General features: G+C 41.5%; 2 protein-coding genes across 5 annotated transcripts in view; both read right to left on the minus strand.

Moving 5' to 3' along the window:
• The window catches only part of LOC125771571 (uncharacterized), a 56,882-nt gene extending 36,701 nt beyond the window's left edge, over window positions 1–20,181 (minus strand). The window contains exons 1-2 of one of the 4 annotated variants that reach the window (XM_049442307.1): window positions 20,058–20,181; window positions 16,542–16,724 (exon numbers count right to left, since the gene is read on the minus strand). In XM_049442307.1, the coding sequence (XP_049298264.1) occupies window positions 16,542–16,671 (130 nt within the window). In that variant the 5' untranslated portion in view covers window positions 16,672–16,724; window positions 20,058–20,181. Of the gene's footprint in view, window positions 1–16,541; window positions 17,248–20,046 lie in introns of all 4 variants that reach the window. The other 3 variants (XM_049442306.1, XM_049442304.1, XM_049442305.1) reach the window with 3 other exon arrangements.
• A 729-nt stretch (window positions 20,182–20,910) lies between these two features.
• LOC125770013 (uncharacterized) lies at window positions 20,911–27,269 on the minus strand. Its single transcript, XM_049439153.1, has 6 exons — window positions 26,939–27,269; window positions 25,995–26,573; window positions 25,245–25,692; window positions 24,371–25,170; window positions 22,360–23,571; window positions 20,911–22,291 (listed from the first exon to the last, which is right to left on the minus strand). Exons 2-6 carry the CDS (start codon window positions 26,165–26,167, stop codon window positions 21,712–21,714), a joined length of 3,213 nt encoding a protein of 1,070 aa, XP_049295110.1. The 5' UTR covers window positions 26,168–26,573; window positions 26,939–27,269; the 3' UTR covers window positions 20,911–21,711.
• Between the last annotated feature and the right edge of the window lie 110 nt (window positions 27,270–27,379).

Raw genomic sequence — 27,379 nt, forward strand, 5'->3', positions numbered from 1 at the left:
AGCTTCACCGTGCTGTAGGAACTTCCCGCCAATAATGTCTGGACGACGATGAGGGAGTGCCTCCGATGAGTTTCTTGTTGAACGAAAACAAAAGCTCCGGACGACAGGAGGAAGCGACGTAATGGTTGTTTAGGTGTAGAGGAAAAAAAAGAAGGAACGTTCATTCTTCTCGTGTAAGTAATCAACATTACACTTACACACCGTCCGGGAGTGTGGTTTTTTGTTCGACCGTCTGACGAGCTTTGCCACGATGAATGCGTGTGATGGCGGTGACTGACACATGACATGGCAGCTCCCTTTCTTACGCTTCAGCCAAGGATAAGATCAGTACGCAACCGAGGGGGTTTGTATTTTTTCATCTCGTTTCTTTAGTTTTGTTCTACACAACACTATTGAGAATTCAGGTGTGACCTTTCGTAGTACCCCCAGCGTTCGCTGGGGGTTGTTCGCTACCATCGAGAATTCACCAGCAAACGAACCGGTCATTGGGGAGCGATCAATCAAAACGTTTCATCTTCCAGCAGAAGCGCGTCTCGACAACGGCGAGAATAATGATCATGCCTCTCATACACTAAAAGCCAATCGACCAGAAGTGGCGATGAAACTCTTTTTTTCCACCCCATTGCGTGCGTTCGAAAGCAGAGAGGCTGAATTTCAAACTGTCGTGTGTACAATGTGATCGTGTGGTTTTGTTTCCCGCTTCATGGGACGGGTTCCCGTTCTGCCGCTTTCAACGTGAGACCCGTACAAGGTCATGGTATGTGCTAATGAAGAAATTATTCTTATCGCTTCATTCTCGAACCGTGAAATGTTTGCACACGGTCTTACTCCATCGCACACAGGGCAGGGGACAAGGAGGATCACACTAGTTAACGCGTGCTGCACACGAATGCACGTAGCGAAATGGATGCCATCATCCTTCTTTTCTCACCGCCGGTGCTTTGGTGAGATTGACTTTTCGGAATGAATTGACAAACGAAAATTCCATCGTCAGCGCCGCCAAAGTCAACGGCCGACAGAGGTTACGACAGCTCGAAACAGAGCATTTTGATTAATCGATTGTAGGGTGAAAGAGTTTCATGGTTTGGAATGTTGTCTGGATGCAGCCAGTGTACCGTTTGTGTCATTTTTCATACTATTTACTGATAGCGTAAGGATAACGCGCCACAGATACAGGCTCACCCCAGATATTTGTCTCGCAATAGATGGAGATAGGAACAACAAATTTATCGGTGAATGTTTTGTGATGCTTACCTGCAAGAAAAAAGAAGAAAAAAGAGAGATTATTTAGTAAATAAGAAAAATGTAATAATTGTTGGTTTTAATTATACAGTGTGGGATAACATAATAAGACCATCCATCAATCTTATGATCAACCTATTATGTTGTCATCATAAAACATTGGCATTTATTGTACAAAAATCGTCAAAAGCACATATTTTATGCTCTATATGTGAGAAATACTTGGTAAAAAATTCAACCCAATACACGGACAAATAAGAATGTTACAGCCCATAGAGTAGAATCATCCCCGTGTTAAAAGAAAATTTTTTGAAAAGCTTAAATTTCTTCAAGCGTTCTTAACACAATTTACCACTAATTGTTGAGAGAATATTTTAAAAATATATGTATTTATTTTTGTTGTTTTTTGCAACCTTTTGACAAATTAGATATCATTTTTTTTTAGTTTGGACTTTTGCCATTTTATCAAAAACTTACATTTTCATAAGCTGATTTGTAAAGTTTGAGTTTTTATTTTTTTCTGACTCTTATAAACATTGAAATTTTTTTGGTATATTTTAAATTCTGCCTTTCTTTTATATTCTGCCTTTTATATTCTTTATATTCTGCCGCGATTTTATTCGAAAAAGATTTTAAAAAATTTGGAGATTCTTTGTCTCATCTTTATTATTTTGTTCTACACTGTACAAGAGTTTAATGCACATTTAACATGATTTTCAATTTTCATACGTTTATTGATGTTTTATTCATCATACGAATGTAACCGAGATAGTTTCATACATTGTCTTCGCTTTATGAAAAAAAACGCACTAAACATTAGCATAAGTCATCGATTCGTCAAGGCAAATCCTTAATTAACACATTTGCTCATGTATTTTATTTTGTAAAGCAAATGCATTACATTTCATCACCATATTTCCTATTCTCATCAAATCAAGCATTCGTCTCGTTCGTGATTTGTCATCACACAAGGCACACATTTAAGGGCTTGTGTGTGAGCGGGCAACACACCCCAAGAAAAAGGGCAGACTAAGATACAAAAACACTGCGTTGATGTTCCACCTTCGCAATAAATCCTACACAGGGATCTAATGGTAACTCTCGTTTCAAGAACTTCAGAACTTTAAACCATTCGTTCCTACACACGCACGCACGACCTCCCTGACTGATGAAATCGATATAAACAAAAAAAAACAAAAAGATTCGTCTGCTTTCCGTCTGTAGGACGACGACGCACATCCTTTCCCAAAATAATAGTTCTGTCACGATTAATCGGTCCACACTCATGCATCCTCTTTGCTTCTCGTCATTTTCTCGTACGTTCGGATCGGGAAGCCATACCAAATTGAAATCATTTACTTAGATTAGCCACACCGCTAGGCTCAGGTGGAAATGCAGGAACGGAAAAGAGGCCCAAAAAGGGCCTTAATCGATTATTAACGAATTTATCTGAACCCGCTCTCGGTGGCTTCGGGTGGCGAACGACAGAACCAAAACGAACGCTAATGCAAAACAACTAATTCGACGCCCTATCGGGTGAAGCAACACATCCGATATGTTGTTCCTTTTTTTCCAGCCCTGTATCTACCAGCCCCTGGTTTGTTTGATGTCTGAAGAACCATCGATCGGAACACACGATCATCAAACGCCCGACACAAAGAAGCGAGTGTTGAGTGTTCTTACGCTGGAAAGCGCCTACATGGCTTGGGTGGTATTCTCAACCCCGTATGCTCCCCATTTATGGTTCGTTGGAAGGTGGATTTCCACCTTCGTAACTGATCATTCCCCACCCCGTCGTGATGGTACCACCCCGGAGTCGTGATTGATTCGCTTTCCTGCACGGATTGCATGTCTAATGAAATGGCGCAAAACTCCACGATCTGGGTGAGCCACTCGGTGGGTTTTGTACAATTACTTAATCAACATGTGCGGGGTTATGTCCTTCGCAATTGCACCTCACACTGATGCCCCGACACCCCCAAACACTATTCCCGATTGTTTTTTTTTTGGAGGAGAAGTGGAAATTGTGGGGGTTGTACCCAAATCTGAGCTCCGATTTAGATGAAGTGTAGAATATGCGAAAAATTATACCTCAACACACGCGTGCCACATGATCGATTGTGTCCCGTGCATGATGGATTTGGGTGTACAACGAACGCGCGCTTTTCAAAGTTCGACAAACAACCGTTGTCCCCTAGATGATGCCCAATAATTTGCCGATGACGAAAGGCCCACGATGACCATGGTTTTGTCTCTGGGAGAAGCGTGAGTTATGCAAAACGCTGAACCGAATCGAAAACGTTGGGGGAATTTAGTGAAAGGAAAAGTGTCGATATATGGGTGAGAATTTGAAGTACTTGACTTGAAGATTTGTAGTAGCCTACCATTAAGAGAGAGAGAGGAAAATAAACAGTATAATTCTGCTCACTAGTAATGAAACAGAAAGCTGTTTAAAGATTGGACAACCAAGCCCATCCCTGTTTTACGGTCGTGTACGTTTAAGTAAACACAATAATAAAATCCCTTCCCATTTTATGCCACAATTGTTTGTGACGTTTTGCTGTTGTAAAACAGGGACCCCGTACACTCTAAAGGGCATATGAATTGTACCACTTCACCAAACGCTTCTGTCAATTGTGACTGGTAGTTTGTTTACCGAAAAGGAGGACAGCAAAAGTGTTTTCAGTTGGCAAAGAAAAGCATCTCGTTTCACACTTTCCAGCTTTCCAGTGGCTTCCCTTATTTACGTTGTGCCCTGCAGGGTTTTGTAACAAGGGCTTAAACGAAGCGACTTCACTACGTTGAAAACAACTCCCCCCCTGGCATCTCGAATCTCCACTGTGATGGGGGAAGATGTGAATTTAGAAAAACCACGCCACAACAAGTCAACCATTTCCGGTTTTTTGCTTGAATGTTTTTATTGATATTTACATATTAGGATGTTGTGATGATGACCACACCGTCTGAACCTTTTTTTTTGGGGCGATAAATTCCTTTCCAATGATGCTCGTCACGCGACAGGTTTCACCTTCATTCATAACAGTTCATTTGCGTTTCGTTCCCACGTGCAGAATTGCATCCCTTCAGCTATCGTTCATTAGAAATTTATTTTATCAAAAATAAAGGAATACAGAAAGCTTTCGAAAACAATTGTGTGAGGCTCTAGGTAGATAGTTAACTTGTTTTTTGATAGAAAAAATAATTTAGCACACGGAAATGATACCTGACGCCTGCTTAGAAGTGAATCACATAGTGTAAACCTGTCTTAGTAGCTAAGAATTCCTCTTCAGGAATTCATTTTTTAATACAAGATAATAAAAATAACATTAATATCTCACACAAAGTGCGAGAGAGAGAGAAAGTGAAATTAATGCTATCCTTTCACAACTCTCCCACTCAAGTTCGTGGTGGGAGGTTTTTTTTTCAATACTAAATCAATTTCAAATTGCTTGCCGATGTTCCATCCGACAGTGTAATATGCTAATCGAAGCAATAAAATATATCAAGAGATGCCAATTGAGCGTTTACGTTCGGCTTTCTTTCGTCACTTTAGCAAAAAAGAAGTCGAAAGCTCTGCACCAAAAGGCAATGGCCATGATCTAGCGAACTAGACACGGTAAGGGGCAAACAAAACTGTTTGGAATGTGGAATTCATTGTGACCTGCAAAAAAAACTGGTCTCAGGGTGGCAGCATTGAAGGAAGGTCTGTGGTGGAACCGCTCGTAATGTGTGCGTTAATGATCATGCACTGACATCTCTCGAATGGGATGCGTTGGAGTTTTTTTTCTTCCTTCTTCTTCATTACAACATTGTAAGCCGAAGGCATCGGTACATTGTATGTTACACAACGGGCAAAGACCTTTTTTGCGGTGGGCCATAAAGAGAGATTTCTTGGGGATGGGCTAACAAATGGTTACTCTATCCAATTAAATAATGCTTAGTAGGTCTAAGGTCTACGACTGATAGGATGAATGATATGCAGCAGAGAGGAATTCTTGTCTGTTCTGAAGAAGTTCTTCGAACATTTCGGAACGATGTGATTGATTTTAAGATGAGGCTTTCTACATGACTTTAAACTTACTAAAAAACTTATCTGTAGCAATCATTTTTTTTTGTAGACATTCCTTCTAGCATCAATTTGAATTGCCTGTGAATATATAAATTAACTTCAAAAAGAAGGGTGCTATAAAACTAGAACATGTGAACAAACGAACAAACGAACCTCACTGTAAAGTTGTGGTCAGCTCGCGTCAGCCTTTCGTATCCCTTTATCCAGCCAGTTGAAATGATCCAGCCATTCCATTCGTATCGTTCCTGCCTATCCCGTTTGTGCTATTATTACAACTTTTATTATTTATTATCGAGGTTACGGTGTGGTGATTGGAATTTACCGCATCCCGAGCACTCGCTAATGCACCTTACCAACTGCTGCCGGTCTCGGTGGGTTACGATAGAAGGCATACTCCGAACCAACATTCAAGTGGCCAATCCTTTTTTTCTTTATCCTCTCTGCTTCTCTCTCTCCCTCGCCTCGGCAAGGTTTTTCGTATGGAATTTCAATATCACCGTAATTTATTGCGCTGCTCCAGATTCACTGTCTGCTGTACCTTTTCTTGGTCAGCCGGTCAGCACCTTAGACAAGCGTGAGGGAAGGAGGTAAAAAATGGTAGAAATGATTGACTGGAGGTCTATTGTAAGCTGCTTCCTGACTCTCCAGACTATATTCACTATCCGATGGAAAACAGAACGAGTGACCCGAATGATGGGTAAGAAAAGAGCCGCAGGAAAATGAGTAGCCAAATTGGGTGAGAATCAATTTTCGTACATAAAGCAAGTTTTTTTTCCTTATCCAACTCGCCGGTAAAGAGTTGTTGAAAAATAATTAATTATTTCGATTGTTAATCATTTCTCATTCGATCAATTTTTTCTTCTTTTAGGTATTATGAATTCAATTTTATATTACAAAGAAGAAAAAAAAATTATAACGATTCTATTCAACATTTGAATTGCATTGAAGTCTTTCGTTTGTTTTCAAGCGACGAACCCTTTTTTTCCTAGTGCGTTAGAATCAAATCAATTAAAAGATCACTGTTTCAATGTCGAAAAAACATTTGTAATACATTCGGCAGGAGGTTAAAGTCCGAATCGACATGAAAGTAAATCTATATCTCATAAAGTAAGTTAACCTTCATCCACCATTAAAACACCTGTCTAGTCACACGGTGTATGTGAAGCGATCGTTTCCCATTCCAGATTTTAACAAAAAAAAATAAATATGTTCCGCGTAACTTCTCATTTCTGAAGCGAGATCATGCCGCGCTCACGAATGACGATCACTTGTCCTTAGTTGGCGAAGGTCAATCGTACAGCGCGGATCCTCCTGAATGCTGCAGTCAGATGTTAACCTTTTGCATGGCGAAGATCGAAAAATAAAAAATAATAAAACTGCCGATCAACATTGCCGGTGCTGGCTGCAGAAAACCAACAACAAACCAACCAGACCCCACTGTGTTTTGATGAGCCTTTGAGTCTCACCAACAGTATGTTTTAGGGGGTTGTTGATATTTTTAGCACAAAACTGGTTTCGAATTTGAAGCACACTTTGTCTGTTTGTTCGACGATGTTTGATTTTCTCACCGAACCAGTGTTTTCTTTGGGGAACGTGAAAACAAACTTTTGCATACTGAATGGTTCAAAACCGGACACCGGAGATTCTGATGAATGACAGGTCCGGCATGTTTTAGAATAACAGGTTAAGCTAACTTTCTTTCCTCCGCAAATTCCTCCATTCGTCAACGTACTTTAGGATTGTAGTTTACCCTTTTTAGGATGTTAGGATGTTTACAGAATATTACTACCGTTATAAGTCTTTTCGGGGTGCTACCTAGTTACCATCTGGCACACGATTTGTTGCAAACTATTCAACACCCAAATAAGGATACAACTAGCAATTGTGTTTTAACCAGTAGGTTGTGATTGCGTTATACCAAAGAATGTTACCATCTCTTTTGGTTTCCCTTCATCCACACCCGCACATCATAATGCGATACACGAACACCCTCCAAAAAGCTGATTGCAAAGCTCAGGGAAATACTTCGCACTAGCGTCCCAAATATTCATCGCCATTTTTTTGAAGGTGGGCTGAAGGAATTTAAACAATGACATAAGACACCCTTTCTTGCGCAAGCTCTCTATCGGTTGCGGCTGGTGCGTTATGAATGGTGCAAACAGACGACCATACGAAACGCGCACACACGTGCAAGACCTATCGGAAGCAACAAAAAAAAACACACTCGACTGATATGTTGTGCTCGCGGAATGAAGCGATACAAGCAAAAGAGAATCGTTTAAACGCTTCCAAAGACACCCAAAAATGGGGAAACGAATAACTCAACATGAGTGCGCTAACCGGACGCATTCGCATTTACAGGTAAGCAAGAACACTGAATTCGAAAGCAATTATACAAGCGATTTTCTTCACCCGGATCGATCGATCAATTCGCTGGCTGGAAGGGAGGATCGGGATGGTGATGATGCGCTAAGTTTCGATTATTTCCGACACGTAAGCGGCGATTTGGTGTGCGAATGGCAATCGATCGCGGTTTTGGAATTGTTTACATTGGGAATGCCGGGAGAGGAGGGGGCAAATATTAACCCAGCAGAAGTTTGGAGCGAGGTTCGCGGAAGTACGGTACAAACTTAGAACCGGTACCGCTACGGTCAATTAAACTTTGGTTCTCTGCTTTGGGCACCAGAGAATGCTAGGCCAAACTTTAAAGAAGTGCCTGCGGGATGTTTGACCGCAGGGTGATGTGAGTACTTTACGAGTGCTGTTGGCAATAGAAAAAAAGGTGATGTGTAAATTTTGTTGAATGATTTTTGATTGACCCAATTTGTAATTGGGAAGTGGAGTGTTAAGAATTTGGAGATACCATCAATGCTATCAATCTAGCGATGAAGAACTCGTTCAGTAAAGAACTCTATTTCTGGGGATTTTTGAACTCTTAAAAGGAGATATATAACTGAGGTCTATACTCTTTGAGTCGTATCCGGAAATTAGGATGAGTTTCGAAGAGGTTTTTCTGGAACCGAGAGGAAATCTGGAAGAACTCAAAAATCCTATGGACCTCTTCTTAAGATCTTGATTATGGTCGGACCTCAATCAAGATCTTAAGAATATCTGAAGTTGAATATCTAGAATTTCTGGAATATTTGTCGTTATACTTTACTCATTATACTTAAGTCTTTAAGTCACTATATTGATATCTTCAATAACATTTCGGTAAATGCTAAATTATAGTATCTTTCATATTTTCAAGGTTTTGATTTCTGAAGATTTTTGCCATTTCTAGGTAAGAGAGAGGTTTTTGACTTAATGTTGGTAAAGTTGGATCATATTCTTGATTCTTTTCAATTTGTTAAAATGGACGTTGAATCCTCTCTTCATGCTGGATTTACACCATTCTTGAAAATTTGAATTTGATACTCAACAAAACTCCTGGAACTCGAAAAACTTGGCAAGTGTCGAATCGAGTCGAGAATTAGTTGAGCAAAACTGTTCATTTCTTACCATTCGATCACCACAAACCACCACAAATTCTACTTCAGCTTGAAAAGAATCCATTATTGACTCTACCTTGTCCCAATTTGAAGTCAAAAGCGATGTGATATTTTATTTTTCACCTACTTTTACTTGTGTTTCCCTAAAAAACATTCCCAAAATTGAGATAGTTTGCATCATCGTACGGAAAAAACGTTCCTTTTGTGGCGTAACAATGCTCCTCAACTTCTCAATACGCCTCCATATCAATGGTTCGGACATGAAAGGGAAGCGTGCCAAATGTGAGTAACAGTTTGCATTCTGCAGAACAACGATTGTGGTGCATATACTACGGGGAGAAATCAAGTACAACATTCCCCCCTGAGCCGTTTTGCCGTTCTCGAAATGGATCTATGCTTACCTTTTTCGGTGTATCATAACCACCGTACGAATCGGGCACATTAAATTTAATGTATGGCTTCGATTAGATCAGAGAGTTTAGTGTGTCTACACTGGTTGTAATGCTGCAACTGGAGCTCTTTTCCATTCGTAGCAGCGCTCACAGCAAACGATACTGTTATTTTTCACCTTTTTTTGGGGGGGTTTAATATCTTGCTAGTGAGTATGATTATAAACAATTATACAAGCTGCTCGTGGAATGCGTTTCTACCTACCAAAAATCCACCGTTACACGTTAGTACATTGTAATCGATAAAGAATTCTATAAGCATCGAAAAACCGAAGAACGGAAATTGGAGATAATTGTGTGTTGTTGGAATATCTCCAACAAAAAAAAAGAAGCTTTTCGATGTGCGTGGCTAGTAACGAAATCTGTTCGAAATAGAAAACTTCCCTCCTCGAGATCAAGCTAAAAGATTAGATCGAATCCGCTCTCGGCCCTGATAAACGATAAAAGTCCCACACACACGGATATTGAGGGCAGCAGCAGCAGCAAGCATAAATCGCTCACACACGTGCCTGAGAAACGATCGAACGATCGAACGATCGTAGGCGATGAAACACACATTCTCCAGATGATGTTTCCGCACAGATGCTGCAAACGGAGCAGCAAAGTACGCAAGGAGAAGTAGAAAAAAAACTCCCTTTTTAAATACGACACCAACTTATTAGCGCAACGTTTTATGCGGGCTGAAAAGGCATTCATTTGCCAATACTGGAGGAAGCTAAACGATTCGTGACCATCTATATAATCGCTGTGTCGTCCGTGTCGTCGTCACTGAGATCGTTTGCAACAGTACGGTTGCATTGTATGAATCCGATGCACAACACTCACACACTTGATCGGCCAGCTTTTGGTACGCGGCTGGCTAATCGACTACGTGGAAGAACGCGACCCGGTGGAGGGTTGGAGACAGCAGGTTCGGAAGGCAAAAGAGTAAAGATCGCGATAGCGTGCGTCAACCTACATGTGACCACGGTTGGTGCGATATTTATGGCCATCATTGGAATGGAGAAGGGAATGGGGGGGAAAAAGAAACATTCTGTTACATTACAAATCGGACGCATGTACCGAAGGTTACCGGCGGCTAAATCGCAAGTGCACGGAGCATGCAAGTCTTAATGATCGTAGCGAAGTGAGCGAAAGAAAAAGGGCATAGAACACGGTTCCATATGCTGAAGCAGGCAGCGAAGTTCCAGCCCGTAGAGAAGGAGAGTCATCTGTGTTTGTATACGAATGCTTGTTATGATATTTGCACAATTCCGTTCCACTGAATTAAAAGAAGGCAACAACAAAAAAACATGAATGGAAAGGGTTTGTTTGAGTAGAGCAAAAGTGGGTTACATCACTCCTATCGCCAAATGGTGCAAGCAAGCTCAAACCTACGCTTGTCGATGTGAAGGAGAAAAAAAAGGGAAATGAATCGAAGGTTCCCTAACCTACATAAAAATGAATTTCCCAATAGAGAAAGTCACAATCAGAACACAAGTACACGTGGCTTAAGAATGTAGAATTAAATACACGAAATGTGTATCACACCCTCAAAAGATGATTTATTTTAATTGGCAATAATCACTGTTACAACATCCGGAAGCCAAAATTAGCTTTCTTTTTTTTCACCCCCCGATCCGTTTCGGCCCATTCAATGCCAGCGATCCGTGATGAACGCTCTTCATTAGGCGGGTTTGTTGGAGCTTTCACCTACGCCCCCCGAACTGACTGCTTAAGTCGCCGAAAGCGTTTTTTTTTGTTTTATTTCCAATCTCAAATTATCAATAGAAATTAAATTATTTATCTAGGTGTACATATTTAGGTAATTGTTCTCCTTTTTTTTCTTCAATTGCTGCTCAAAGAATTCGGTTACAATCCACGAAGAAGGAAAAAGGATGAAACGATAATTGATAAATTGAATAAGTGTGCCCCGAAAAAAAAAGAAGTTATTTAGAGCCATAATACCGGTTCAAGATTTTCGATCCTCATGTGGACACAGAAAAAAAAAACATTCTTACGATAAGACCTCTTGAAGTTAATGGATCGGCCGACAAACACTTATTGTGGCCCTGTGTTGCGAAAAGTGTGTTTTGTTGGATGGACCTATAGTGGACGAACCATTAAATCGAGTGTCAAGAGCAATAAAGCGACGGCTAACACGATCGAGAACTTTGCTTTTATAACGCATATAGCAAAGGAAATGGAAGATGAAATGTTTGATTACCGAAGTAATTTCGCCTTCGCCAATGAAAGAGAGGACGCGGAATTATTTTAAAAAAGGTCGTAAATTCTCAAGCAAAACGTTGACAACTGATTGGAGCATTTATTTTCGTGCAGCTTATACGTTCTACGCAGGCTGAAGCTCAGCCCGGGCAGAAAGATTTCAGAAATTTGTATTATTTAGCAGATGCTAATGAAATAGTTCTTCGGCAACAGAAACATATTCAACGCTTGATACACAGCTCAAGAGCGACTCCGAGTGAATGTCAGAGGTGTCTCTTTTCTTTTCGGAAAGCTTTTCAACCCATGTTCGCGCACCGCGCGAACCGGTGTTCTCGTACGTGGTGCGTTCCTTCGCACACCAACAACTTGTTCTGCCCTCCAAATAAAAAAAAAACCACGCTGTTGTGATGAAGACGAAGACGAAGGTGTGTATAATGATAAAAATTCTTTTCCAGCGTTGCCCTTCCCCACACCCCACACAAATCATACCTCCCTCCGTACATCGGCTTCCAAGCTATCGCACAAGAACGCAAAATGCCAACAAACCTGTTTTTTTTCGGACACACAACGACACTGTGCCGAGAGAGTTTAGCCAGCAAGAGATACCACCAGTCCCCAGTGCCAGAGGGTGGCACACGTAGCGCCGTTGTTCGTTTGTGAAAAGTGATATAAAAATCATCCACTTTGTCGCTTTGGCTTTGGGTTTCGGGTCGAGAGATCTGCATGGCAAGATCTGCCATCTCCCTTCGGTTTCGTCCACCCAGCCCGAAGAAACTGGTCGCTGGCGAATGGTATGGAAGTGGGAATAGAAAATAGCCAACGCCGCGCGTCAACGTGTGATGCGAGAGGCAGCCCTGCGGCAAATGGTCGATCCGTTGGAATGTTTATCTTTTACACTTGATCCGGGGAAATGGTCACCCCAAACAATGTGTATTTTCTGCGTTTGGCTGTTTTTCTTTCTTTCATCTTCTGTTTTTGACTCTGACGGCACTGACGGTCGCTGACCGATCTGACGACGAAACCGTGCGATCGTGGTTAGGTTCGCAAACTCACCTGCAACGGAAGTCGATGGTTCACTAATAGTTGTGAAAAATGCTTATTATATTTAGCTGATTTAAACAAGAATCTTTAAAAAAATCGTTTTTAGAGTTAATACTTTTGTCCTTGTCTGTGTTGAGGGAAGATTTAATTACTAATTGAAGTAATTCATTTTGGTATCGGAAGTTCGCTTAACATTTTTGTTTTAAATAATTTAAAAATAGATAAAAACGATTTCTTCCATCCCACCATTATAAGGAAATGAATAACATTCAGTTTTTGTCAAACTAAGCTATGTAAAAATGTCTTTAAGTTGCTAAAACTTTAACTCAAATCGAATAAACATTCTTCCCTAATGAGTTTGGAAGACACTAGATACAAAATTTGGAAGACACTAGATACAAATTATAATTCTATCATGTGTTATCATTGTGAAAGAGATATCTTTCGTTTCTAAGTTAATAATGATCAGCAAAGTGATTTAAAAATAGCTTTCAATTGCTGTTTTATAACAACCAATTTATCATCACAATGAATTTGAACAAAAAACCCAAACAACAAAAAAACATCCTTCATCCAATCATAATCACTTAAAATAAATAATAAAAACACAATAATTTGCTGTGCTATTTCTCACACGCCGAACTGGGCATTAGAGAAAGTTTTTAAAAACTTTGAAATTACCCAATCACTCATGTGTATGACACGGTGGACCATGCCTCGGGTGTTATTTCCCTCCTAGCCCGACACAACACGGGCTAGACGGAACGAATGATCGATAAATCAGCGAGCGGATATCATGTCACCGGAACTGCTGCTGCAAAAAAAAAATAATAAAACCAGAAACAACAAAACAATGTCCAGACACAGGTGCTTTACATGTTGCGTAAGCGCCCCAAGCCAGTTGGCAAAAACGGAAGATACCAATAGCTAATTGCTTCTCGCTAGTACACACGCATCTTCACTTTATCATTCGTCGATCCGTTGGGACAGTGGTTCCAGGTTTTGTGATCGCGGATCTTCGATTCTAACCGTTCGGGAGAGTTTCGGGAACCATATAATTTGCATAAACTCGCAATTCCACAACCGTGTGGAAGAGGACGCAAACGGTACGCTAAAACAAATATGAAGCAGCAAAACGTATCGAATCCCTTGATAGCGTGTGGCGTGTGTCTGAGGATGAGATGCTGGGTTTCAGAGTTTCGGAAAACGAGTTCTCATCAAGTTGCGACCATCACCGGTGCACCTGTGTATGGGGTGTATTTTTGTTCGTGTGTGTGTGTGTATATATGCGTGTCGTTTAGCAAGTTTTCTGCCGCCGAAGAACAAGAAACTTGTTTTTCCGGTTGCAGCGACAAACACACAACAACAACAAAAATCTACCGCCACATCTACATACGCTAGAGGTTACAGTTTGGCAGCAGATAAGAAGATCGTAGATCGAGAAAATAGCGCAGAAAGCGCACTCACACACACACACACTCTAACACTCACAAAAATATAACATTATTAATTTGCAAAACAGTATCAAATGGTCCCGTGAGCTATAATGCGATTCTTGATAAGAATCGGGGACTCGTGCGCTTGATCGGTCATCAAGATGGGCCCGTTAAAGGAAGATAATAGTGTCAGCCATCAAGAATTAAGAGGGAAGTAGTTATCTCCAACATCGCTAAAGCTCCCCGCTTTGTATGGTGTGTTTTTGTCTCTAACGCCACTTGGTGATCAATTCTGTGATTTTCACCTTGTTCGGAACACCTTGAAATAACTTCTGAGATATCTTCAAACATCTGTAAACGTATTCCGGGGAGTGCCTTAAGACTTTCTCGTACAGCACAACAGCCCTTAGGGTGTAGTTTAATACCGGTGGCGCTGTACTGTTTTCTGAGCAACACCGGAATGATACTTTCCAACGTGTGCGTGAATTCCTCCTCCATCTGAACCTGATGTACTTTGTACCGGTGATTGGCTTCAAAACACAGGTTAAAACAACAGGTCACGCTAGATGGGTACCCTGCGATAGAAATGAGGCGTGAAGTATTTACACCAATGCCGTTAAAATTGGATCGAAACCGGAAGATTATCAACAGTGATCAATGTTTTACTGATGTATACCTGAGGAGAGATCGTTCATGACTTGACATACTCGTTCCAAAACACCTCCTCAAAGTCACGAGGGGAACAAAGTTTGGAAGATGTTGGGATATATTCCGCGTCTATTCCAGGAACACCTTTTGAACTTTTGGTGTGTTTGTTTGTTCCAATCCAATCTCCTCCTCCAATTTCCTGATGCCCTTCCGGAGTCTTCCTCTACACATCCACAGTGCTTCGCCACAATTAATATGCGTCAGTCAATCAACTGGGGACGCAATTTGTCGCACTTGCAATTTTTCAAAGCGCTGCACTACAATCATTACGCCCTGTCACGCAAATAGGGCCTGATGATGGACGATGCCATCGTTCAACCAGCAGGCTAAACGGATGGATGGAAAGCTTCCTGTACCGGGAAGGGAGGAGTTTGTTTTTTTTCTGCTTGTTGTAGATGTCATTCCGAAAGTCCACTACTGAATTACAACGGTTAGGGTTGTTACTACCGATCACTGGTAAATGCTAGTTCCGGTGTGCGTGTCCATAGTACACAGGAATTAAAATGCGTTTTTCTCAGTGCAATTGAAGAAAAAAAAGTTTGCCCACTACTACTGTCCGACAGTTTTCCTCGATACTTTGGTAGTTGCGCCTACGCCATGTTATGTGGTGTTACATGGTCTAGTAGGAAGGTGATTTTATTTCCTTCCTCGGCAAGTGTTTTCTCCGGGGGTTTGGTGCAGTTTTGTTCGTAGAGTAAACATCCGGAATAATCGAGTGGCTTGTGTGTTATTCGTCGTATTTAGTAATTAATATCTTGATTTTTTTAAAAATAAAATTGAATAAAAATCTATCTTCAATATTTATCGATAGCTATCACACGCCCTCGCTATACATGGATTATTCTGATTGACGGGGTCCCTCCATCAGACAATGGTATCGCACAAATCTTCAAGCGGAAAAAAGCTTAGAAAAAAAAACCAAAATAATCCACAGTACCTATGGAGGGGTAGGTAAACACATTGGGCGATCGCCAACCCACGGTTCACGATCGATGAACCATGTCCAAGCCACGGTGGATGCGTGTGTGTGTGTTTGCGCGTGCCCATACCCGTACGCAGAGAAACGTCCGAACTACTCATCGATAAACATTATGATTCGTATGCAAATGATGATAAAACTCCAGCCCGGACACTCGGCTGCACACCCGAACGATTCGATCGCATTCCAACGCATTCCGCTGCCGGCCATCATTTTGTTTTGTAGCAAAGACGACACACACCGACACAAAATCAACAGCGTCATCGTGTGGGCGATGATGGCGATGGGCCTAAAACGGAAAAAGGAAACGATTCGTCCAATTCGATCGTACGGGTTGTAACGGGTGTAAGGCGAAACGGTGACTTGCTGTTGCTGGGCAGCGTTTGCTTTCCCTACGCACGGGAAAGCCATAACTACGCCGATCCCGATGGAAAGTTACCCTCCCGCTTGGATCGCTGGTGTTGTGAGGCACCGAACCGTTGCACAATCGATACGATTAAACGCGGAGCAACGAGTGACACTTGGCGTAACGCAGGTCATTTGCATGCGACGCATGTAACATCCTGCCAACCCACTTTTCCATCCAAAGTAGCTTTTCTCCGCTTGATTGACCTAATCACCGTAAGGTGGCTTTGCCAAAGTTCCGTACCGGTTCTCTTAAGCGGGTATGCAAAGTGTTCGTCTTCCGTTCCGTCTAATCGGGGTTGAAGTAAACAATATTGGCTTGTTCGGTGATACCCTGCTCTAGTATGGAGCGTTAAACTACTGCCATGCCATTAGTTGGGGCGCAAAAACCGTTTTGATTTGCGTTTCATAATATCAAATTAAAGCACGCAAACGCCGGATATGCCGAAGCAAGCGGTGAAATTGATTACTGCAAGCAAAAGATGATGAATTCAATTTCCTTGTGTAATAACTTACCTTTACGCTTAAGGATGTAGTTCTTCTTGTAGAGCCACCAGAGCAACACTGCTACGAGTATGACGGCGATCAGTGTGCCGAAAATGGCACCCGCAATATCACCGCCTCCGTAACAGGATTCGTTTTCCATTGTTCTGTTTTGGGTACGATTCTTGTGTCAACCGGGTTCGCCTAACGCCTAATCTATATAACCGACAACATAAACTATGTTGTTGTGAACTAAACACGTTTTAATTAATTAGCGAAAGTAAGCACGTTTTGTGCAGATTAGTTAAGAATGTTATCGCGAAACACTCGGGTGCATATACACTCAGCACGATCAAATTATTATTAACAACCAAAAAAAAAGCTTGTAAAATAATCACACCACACGAAGAACACCGTATGACATCATCCTTTCGATAGGAAAGCCGAAATAAACAATGCACAGCAGCAGCAGCAGCAGATTCACCAAAAGACAGCGCCGTGACACTTGCGGTAATTGAACATCACTCGTACACTCACACACAGAACACACTCGTCACTTGACGCACGTTCGCAGAGGCCGGTGGCTGGATGGTAATGGCCGGCCCGAGGTACAAATCCATTGAATCTGCACACACTCACGTACGATCTCCTGTACTCTGGTGCGCAAATATCTTTCGTTTTGCTTTTTTGCTTTAATTTCCACTAGATTTTTGCTTTTGTTTTACGCCTGTTCTTCACTCTGTATGTATGGTTGGGATACGAATTTAATGATAAAATTATGCAACCATTATCTCCGATTATTATTTGGCTTGGCTTTACCGCTGATGATGATCGGTGGTTGTGATTGTGTACGCAGCAATACGATCGTTTTTGTCTGTTTTTACTTTTGCTTTTTTGTCAGCCCTTTTCACACTGTTTTTTTCTTTTTGCTTATGTTTCGGGTTTTGTGGTTGTAAGTTTTTATCACTGTTTTTTGCAGTTTATTCGCGTTTTGCAAGCCGAACAATATTGTTTTCTTGTTATATTTGGATATTTGGAATTAATGGAATAACGCAAAGAAGAGAGAAGCGTTAGAACTACTGCATCTTCTTGGTGTGGTGTATGAAAGTATGCGCTTATCGATGATAGTGAGAGAAGTTACATCTTCCATTCATAAAAAGAAACATTTTGAAATGTAAACTTTAATAGCATATTATTGTACCAAATGGACCTCACCGATGCAAGCCTCTAATAAAAAAAAACTGAGGGAATTAATTAAAAGGGAAACGCTGCATCTTCATCAAAACAAATAAACTACCATACCCTTCCGAATCCAAAATGGAACCAGTAACGCCTAATGGAGGCATAACGTTACGGATCGATTTATTGTTACGAACCCTTCTGTGTGTGCACTTTCTCCTTGTGGTGTATGATGGATCTATTCACACACTCACGCCTTATGCATATTGCATTAATCCGTGGTCTATAAAAATGTATCAACTGGGCGTATAATCAGTGAGATGCATTTCAAAACAATGCGTTCGAGAGAAAAAAAAATGGGATCGCGATCGTGCGAACGATCTTCAAACGATCGCTTTCCTAGTCGATAGAATTTTTAATGGTTATATTTCCGGTTTTACAGAAAAAAGGGCATTAAAAAAGCATAAATATCACACAAAGAAAACTGGTTCATGTTATGTAAAAGTGAATTTTTGGGTGGCAAAGATCAAGTGATCATTTGTTTGATCATTTATCATTAGTATGTGGAAAACAAATGACTTTTTTCTATTATTCTAAAAGTGATCTTTCATGATCAAGTAAATTTCTATCAAATGAAAAGTTAAACGAGGCTTTTAATGTATTATTGTTTTTCGTACAACAAACACCACGTGTTTGCGAAATAAAGCTGCAGGCTCCAAATCGGATACAGGATCACTCGAATGGCTGGTCAGTGATCAACACCATTTTTTGTGGTTGGTTGTCTCCTACCACCGAAAGCAGAAAAAGAATTCCAGCCACTTTCGACTGTCGGGAACGGTTCGTAATATCTTTCTCTTCGTTTAGAAAGTGACGCTCGGCCAGCGAAGGAATGTATCGATTACTTTCCTTTTCCTGATATGTATTCGCGTGTTGATGTGTGAGCGCTTGCAGGCTCTGGCTCCTTCGATCACTTTACCCGACCCGACCCGGCTGCCGTAGACGGAGGCGTTAATGCTTTATGCGGCCCGGACCAATCCTTGTCTCTTTCTACGATTTTGACGTTTTGGTGAGGTGCTTTTTTAGTTCTTTATGAAGCCACTAGCCTCGGGGTATAATACAGTCCCGATTCCCATCGTTGGCCCACCGTTTTCGTTGGTTGAAGGAAATAAAAATTCAATGCTGATGAAGGCCAGTTACCTGTTGCGCTTCACCAGCTAAAGAACATAATCGATCGATAGCGCCCAAGAGACTTGGGTAGGGTTTTATTTGGAAGGAAGCAACATTTTTGAAAACGTGAGTAAAATTCATAATTTCTACTCTTCCAAACAACATGCGTGTTGCGCATGCTTCAAACAATAAAAATAATTTGTTTTCATGTTTTGTACACTAAGCGTTGTTTTAAATATCTAACCAGAATTTGGGCCATAGAGAAAAAAGTAAAATTTGGAAAACAAAAACAAAGAAAAATCGTCAACAGGATTTTATATCAAATGCAGTAAAAAAGAAGATAACGCTTATTTTGACGATCGTTGGTAGAGTGTTTTTTGTTTTTGTTTTTTACTTTCCTCAACATTTGTGGTGATTTCAAACAGGTTTCTTTTGTTTTGTTTTTTTTTTACCAAAAACACCTAACACCACTCTTGGGGAAAGACAAATTGAAGGGAAAATAGAAAAAAAACCGGTGGAAGGAATTGTGTTTTGTGTCTCCCAAGTTTGGATCATAAAACTATAATGTAGCTTAATTAGCCGTACAGCACTCGATGGACGGTTCAAATTACAGCTTTAGAAAATATGTGGTTCGCCTTAAAATTAACTAAAGGAAAGCAATGATTATGCATTTGTTGGGAGGAATTGAAGTCTTTAATTGGATTTGATCGAATAGGGAAACATGAACAATATTTTCAGTTAATTTTCATTATACCGAACTTGATCACCTATTTCAAAGAGTTTATGTGAAGTTTATTCAAACACTTTTTTCACAACATCACTTGAATGTCACCGTTTATAACAAGCCAGAAATGATCATTATGGAACAAAAATAAATATGCACTTTTTTCAATCCATAATGCAGTACCGTTCTATGCGTTTTTTAAACATCCTTAACGACCACCGAAAACCGCCGATCACTTGCCGCTGATCATATCACTTGCAATACGATAAGATTCACGTTAGTTTAAATTCATTTAAATCACCCCACGCAATGCAACACTTGCACTTGTGCTAATGTACAATGTAACTGTGTAAACACAGCAAACACTTGGTCGATCAACACATAAACATTTGTTTTGAGTTTTGTGCAAAAGCCTCTTAAATATTCAGCAAAGCCACACGAAGAAACAATAATAATTCTACAACACACTATCTAATCACCGTTTTCTGTTTTGCTGTGTTGCACCTTTACACGACACGTGCTAACCACGGTCCTTCAATCACGAAGAATTTAAAAAAATGACTTGTTTTGAAATGACGAACCCCGTTTATATACGGTACGATTGAGCCCCACTGTGGGAGTGACAACGGCCATCATGATGTGCATTTCGGCAAGATTTTATGATTAATTTATTAAATTTAATTCACTTATATTATTCAATTCGTGTAAGTAGATATTTTTTAGTTTTTTATACAGAGCTAAAGTATTTTTTTATAAAAAGAAGCTCAAAAAAGCTAATTCCAGCATATAAAATATATATTTTATAGCATGCCCAAGTAACAACTGTTTCTCTCTAATTTTGACAGTTTGCAGGGGTTGACAACAAATGCTGAAGGAAAGTGAATTTATTCGAAACAAAAGCAAATTGTTTATGGCTTATTTAGCATTTAGAGAAGTATTAAGAAGAGAATGTTATAGTACTGTTATTTTTTCATAGCAATTAATGAAAGATAAATGATTTTATATTAGTTAAACGACCTTTTAAACGCATTCATTGTCTCAAATATAATGCATAAATGTGTCTCAGAAAGTATTGTCTAGCCCTGCAGCAATTTGCACCATCGCAAAAGAATTCAAATTATGGCTTGCTAGTTAATATTATGGCAGATGTATAGTTCAAACTTTTTTGTACAGATCTGGTATCGGTTTCCTTTTACACGTTTTATATATGTAATATTCATATTACTAATATATTAAAATATTTTTCATTTCTGTTCCTTATACATAAGTTGCTACAACATTCTCATCCACTTAACTATTTCTTTCACGTTCAACGATGATTAGGCGACATAGTTACACGTTTTGAATTATTTATTCTTTTCTAGATTGCTCTATAAAATAGAAACGGCGGAAAGCTCTACAGTTTCTTTTTTTGCTTTTTGCAGTCTAACTGCACCCTACATTGCTTTCGCCACTTTGCTAAAGAAACGAATCCTCAAGCAGGAGGAAAATCTCTCTCTCAAACTTACTCACAAACGATGTGACATGCGTGCAGACCTGAGCCTACACTGAAGTTAACAAATGCGCTTTAAAAAGTTCAACTTAACATTTACCCATGCATGTTTAATAATTGAGGACAATAAATGGAAGAACACAATTTGTATGGAAGTAAAAAAATTGGAACTACTTAGCGCTATGGAAGATGAAAATACATTGAATGTATTGAGCCTACGTATACTAGCTTCTAGCTTTCCTAGCTGATCTTAACGTATAATCTTCTCATTTGCAATGAGCGCTAAAAGTAAATAGATAGGCGCACATTTTTGGGCACTTTCTCCTTAGTTCTCTAGGTAAGTGTTTCTACTACTACCCAAGTGTTGTTCCCGGTTATGTTCGGGATTTTGTTTGTTTGGGATTGCTTTGCTACACGCTTACTGACTAATTATCAACTTCTTCTTACTAGCTTACACGAGCTTTTACTTTCTTATAATTGTGTTCCTTTTTTTGCTTGTAGTTTATCTGATCTGTGTTTCTATATCTGTATCTATTTTTGGTCTGCTTTGCTAAGTTTGACGGTGTTTTTGATTTCGTTACGATTGTAGTGTTGCGCTTATTAGGTTTCGTAGCTTCACGCTAGGAAGTCATTGGTAGAAGTTAGTGTTGATTGAGCATCATGATCTTCTTTGCCTGCTCCATCCCGGACAGGTATGCACCGTGGACGGTAGAGAAGTACCGTTCGTGACAAGCTTCCCCAGCAAAATGGATTGTGGCACTCGTTTTAATGCTGCTGTTAACGTTACTATTGCTCGAACCTGCTGCTTTTGTACCGGGTGTGGTTGTGCTGGAGGCGGAACTCGAACAATTGTTGGAAATATTGCCGCCTATAGAGTCAGTGGTCTTTTGTATTGCCATAACCTTGTTGGGAGTATTGTTGGTGCTAAGGTTTGCTATCGGGACACTAGTAAGTGTGTTGCTGCTATTGCTGCTGCTCGTACTGTGGCCACTGGTGTTGCTCGTGGACGTCCCCGTACGCATTGTAGCCGTTTGTGCCACTACCGAGGAAGCATTTATTGCCGAAAAGGATTCCTTTTTACGTGATTCTTCACCCGATTTGTCGTACTGATTGCATACGAGCGTTTCCGTTAGGTTGGACATAAAGTTGTGCTCGTGGTCACAGTTAACCGAGGTGTAACTGTAAGAACCACGAATGTAACGATTGGAGTTCCATCTAGTGCTGAAAGGAAAGGAAACAAATACATTTATTAACAACAAATATTTAATATTTTAATGTGTATTTCCTACCAGTAATAATTGACGGGTTTAGGTACTTTTTTCTTGGTAAATTTCTCCAAAATGAACACACAATCGCTCACGATCTGTTCATCATTAAGCGCCTCCATCTCGAGCGCTCCGTAGCTGCCGATCCAGCCGAGCAGTGTGTTCGGTGGACCCGGACTGAGCACATCGAATCCCGAGATGAACCGGGTCCAGTGTGAATCCTTCCGTAGCTCATCCCGCCACACCAGCTGTATACCTTCCGCTTTGCCCCACCATGCATCCTCGAACTGGAGAAAGATTTTATCGATCGTTCCATACCCGATGCTACGGATCGAGCGACTGTAGCTTGCCGGTAGGTTTGGCTGAAACAGTTGATCCATCGTGTCCTTCAGTACGCCCAGCGAGAACGTTACAATCAGATGCTGGCAGCAGTAAATCGTACCGTCGGTACACTTCACAATCACCTTGCTGCGTCCATCCAACCAACGGATCTCACAGATCGCCTTATTGTACACGATCTTCTCCATGCCGATCTCTTCGATCAGACAGCTAACGAGTGCCTGAAAGCCGTACCGCATGTTAATGTGTGCCTGGCAGCTTTCGCCATTAAATGAATAGCTGCCCCACAGCTTTGCCGAAATGTCCGACACGTGCAGGCACGAATTGTCGATGATTTGAAACCGACAGTGCCAGTCGAGCAGTTGCTGTGCCAGCACCTTCTGCTCGGTGGTAAAATCCTTATCCGTGCGCTTTCGGAATTGCTCGCGTAAATATGCCTCTAACGATACTGGATACGATGCGTCACGATCACTACCGGCTGCACGTGCAGCAAACTCTTCACATTGCTCTAAAATTTGGCCAACAATAAAGTCGACCCGCTTGACGAGATGATCGTCTATCCGAAATCCGTCGTCACGCAAAAACTCTCCCAAACCCTCCTCGGACGTTTCCTCTCGAAGCAATCCATTCCGCTTGGCTATCTCGTGTAGCTCATTTTGACGTCCGTGTAGCCACTGGGCACCGGCTTCCACCAACTGACAACCTTTCCCACCCACGTGATGCTTTTTTAACGCTTTCGTACTAATGCGTCCACCGGGGGAAGATTGTGCTTCGAGGATGGCAAAGCTTTTGCCCGAATTACGCAGTTGTTTAGCGGCACCAAGTCCCGCAATACCAGCGCCAAGGATCAGTACGTCAACGTACGCTTTCGGGCCATGATTGAAGGGTGGTATTAACCTACAACGAGATAAACATGTGTCATAAATAGACGATTTCGACTTTTTAGAAGCGATTCAAGCGCACTAATCAAATAAAAGATTTATTTTAAAATAAAATAAACATATTTATTTCATCTATCTACTGACAAAAGAACAAAAAACCACATACTTAAAAAAGGAATATTTGTACACTGTTTCGTATATAAACATGTGTATGCCTTATCTGTGTGTAGCGTTTTGTCAAGTGTTTCGTTCTTGATATGGCAAATTGTGGCTGCATCATCGTGCTTAAAGATGTGCCTTCCTGCAGGAGGAGAAGGAAGAAGAAAAGAAAGAAACAAACATAAAACTAGAATAAAACTGAACTAAAACAAACTTTAACAGAACAACGGATACTGTGTAACTTAGTGTAAGGTGGGCAGAGTAAAGTTATGTTTGTTTAGTGTTGAGACTAAATTAATGCAAATTAACGAAAGAATATTTTTAAAATGTAATACATCAAACACGAAAGTATTGTACATCAGCATTGAAACAAAAGAGTTGAACTATAATTTTACTAACAAATGCCATAAACACATCCAACTCAGTAAGGAAAAGAAATAATTTTGATAAAATAGATTATTTTAAATTTTTCCTCAACTAATTTAAAGAATCATTCAGATAAATTTATACATTGAAGGTAATTTCTTTCAACAGTTTATATTCTGTTGCATTTTCTTTCAGAACTATTAATGCAAAAAAGATTCAAATAAAAAAACATGCGCTTCTAAACCATTCTTGCACCACCACACACGATCAAACCCCATGCAGCTACTTACCTGTCGTAAAGATCGATCAATCGGTTCGCTTCGCGCCAACCCGTCTCAACAGCGCCGTGCACGGTCGAGTAGTAGTGATCGTGTGTAGCTTCACCGGCAAACTGTACGACCGGCATGCCACACGTGTTCGTCAACGGGATGGCCAGATGGGACGCGGACGTATTCAGCAGATCGGTCGTCATCGATCGGAACGTATACGATCCGCGAAAGTTTGGATTTGAGTACCAGCTGGTACGCTGAAACCGGACCGGTTCCGGAACGGTGCAACCTTTCATAAACTTTCGCAGCAAAAACATACACGCACGCCTCACGTCCTCGTCGCTGGCCCGCTCCATGCGGCGTGCATTTTTGCCCGAAATCCAACCGCAAAGTACGTTCGGTTGATAGTCCACGATGTAAAACCCGAACACATCCTCCATCCAGCTGTCGGGCATTTTGCGCACCTCGTCCAGATCGGTCTGATTCCAGATCAAGCTTAAACCCTGCCAACCCTTCGCCCAGAATGGTTTATCGAACTCGAGAAACAGCTTGTTAACCGTACCGATCGTCAGTCCCTGGATCGCATTACGCTTGATCGGCGGAAGATCGGGCGTAAACAGCGTTTGATAGCGTTCCTTTAGTACGCCCAACGAAATCGTGCAAATGACATGATCGGCATCGTAGACACTGTTGTCGGTGCAGCGGATCGATACGAGACTGTCCGGTCCGGCGGTCCAGTTAATGTTGGCGACCGTTTTGTTAAAGTGCGTATAATCCTCCAGGTTGATTGCATCGGTTGCAGTGGGCAGTGGATGCCGTTTCTACAAATCAGCAAACGAGCAATTTAGTGTGAAATGTGGAGCTACGATCCGATATCCTTCTTCCTGCGACTTACCATCAATATTTCCAACACCGTCCGATAGCCCTTATCGCGCCAGTTTAGCAACAAATCTCCATCACACTCCCAGTAGTGCAGATAGCCCGGTCCGGACGTATCGAACCAGCTATCGGAAGCTTCGATCGAGTTTTCAAACTTGTGGAAAAACTCCAACACTTGGTACGCCGTATCATCGTTCACGTCCGCATATTCGGCCGTCTCGAGCAGGGCCCGAAATTTGCCCATAATGAACGAACCGAGCGAACCCCGGTATCCGGTCAGCTCGTGCTTGTGCGTTTCCAGTATCGACCAGATAAGACCGAGCAGCTTCTCGCTTCGCTCCTTCGGTATCTGTTCACCGTTCGAACGTGTCAGCACGAACCGCTCGTACCGGGCACTGTTCGAATCGAACACATTGTACTTGGAACCGAGCTCGTAGCAAACGTTGCCCTTCTCTCCGTGGCACCTAAAAAAAAGCAATGCAAAAGATCGCAAACGATTGTATGAGAAATGAGCTCTGTTCAGGTGGACAATATGGTAGCGATAATGTACGGTACGGTTTGGTACATAAATTATAATCATGCTAATCGATTATTTAGTGACCTTCATCTCGAGCCAGTGAAAGAAACCGAATTAATTCTTGAATTACATATTGGACCGCCTTGAGCGGTTAAATGAGCGAAAGAATTTTTCCCTCTCGAATGGAGAAAAAAAGAATAAACCCAAGAAGGGGTAAGAACCTAAAGGAAGGACAAGCACACCACTTACCATTGTGCGCCCAGGTCAACAACGTTTGCCCCGAACGGTACGGTATGTATACGGCCACCGATGCGATTTTCTGCCTCGAGAATCTTCACGTTCTTGTAGCCCCGCTCGATGAGCCGTGTCGCAGCGGCCACCCCGGCTGCTCCGGCACCGATGATGACGATTCTCGGATTCATGACCTATCCACCGGAAACCCAGCCTGCCACACGCCGCAACAGAGCACGACGAAATTTCAAGAGCTAGCACGAGAAGATCTGCACGAGAAGTGTTTTGTCCTCAAGGTGCACACGTTTCTCGCCCTCCTTCTTCCTGTGCTGTATCACAAGGACTACACTCTCGAAGTGGGATTTCAACCCGTGCCGCGTACCTTTCTGGCCACCGCAAATCGTCTACTTCTTCATCGCCGTAAATCGATACGCTCTGAAGATGATTATTTGCCTTCTGCTTTCTTTCCGTTTCGTACGGCGAACGGGCGACCCTTTACGGTGGATTGCGTTGGTAGACCGCCCTATTGTTGTTGCCACTTTCAGAACGCTTCCACCCGCGGGTTGGCAATCATAATTACGGCATGCACATATGGCGCTACGGTGAAATAAAGTTATCGCAAGACGTGTGTTAGGTAGAGTGCGGTACGCTGGTGGCTTATGTGACAATGTCGGCCAGCGGAACAATGCAAAATAATAGAGAAAGCAGTAACAACAACACAATAGAGTACAGTACGGATCAATCTTGAAACGAAGGATTTTTTACACACAATAAAACCCACATCCAAGTGGCCAAGGGAACCAACAATTTGAAAACACAATCTCTGACACGTTAATCTGTTCGCGAGATAAGATTACAAGCGTTTCTGCCTTAGATAATTCCCGAACAACATCGTTACACATTTGCACATTGTTTTGCTTGCGCTTTGAACTGGCCCCCGTATGAGGCTGCGACATCCTTACCTGCAATGATGGGCAATGATTGATTCGACACTGTTCCGGATGCAACTTTGCCTCACAACACGGCACTGCTTTGAGTTGGACCTGTTGGGGTTTTGCAAAACAAAACGGACACCAACTCCGTACGGTCACCGTTGCAACCACCGTCACGTACGGACGAAATTTATCTTTCGCATTTGACCCTCAACACTGCTATTCCGTGAGTCGCCACGGCTAGCTCTAGATTCGCGTTATCGCGTATGCGCGAATACCATGTGTTTTTCGAAGTGCGTGTGTAGTTGTGGGCCCAGATTGCTGATGTTGTTTGCGGACCACCTGTCACTTTTTGAACGGCGATTTTTGACAGATCCTCCCGCATGGCGTGTCCTGCGTACGTTTGCGCGCATTCAAAACACAGCAAAACTGTCAAACGGATATTCGTGGACTTTTTCAAAAAAGAAAATT

This window comes from Anopheles funestus, chromosome 3RL (genome assembly GCF_943734845.2).
Source record: "Anopheles funestus chromosome 3RL, idAnoFuneDA-416_04, whole genome shotgun sequence".
Lineage (NCBI taxonomy): Eukaryota > Metazoa > Arthropoda > Insecta > Diptera > Culicidae > Anopheles > Anopheles funestus.

Coding starts and splice junctions, on each gene's coding strand:
- LOC125770013 (XM_049439153.1), bottom strand. CDS start 26,167: ATGAATCCGAGAATCGTCATCATCGGTGCCGGAGCAGCCGGGGTGGCC. Junction 25,693..25,994: donor GTTGACCTGGGCGCACAATG/GTAAGTGGTGTG, acceptor GCTTTTTTTTAG/GTGCCACGGAGAGAAGGGCA. Junction 22,292..22,359: donor AAACCCGTCAATTATTACTG/GTAGGAAATACA, acceptor CTTTCCTTTCAG/CACTAGATGGAACTCCAATC.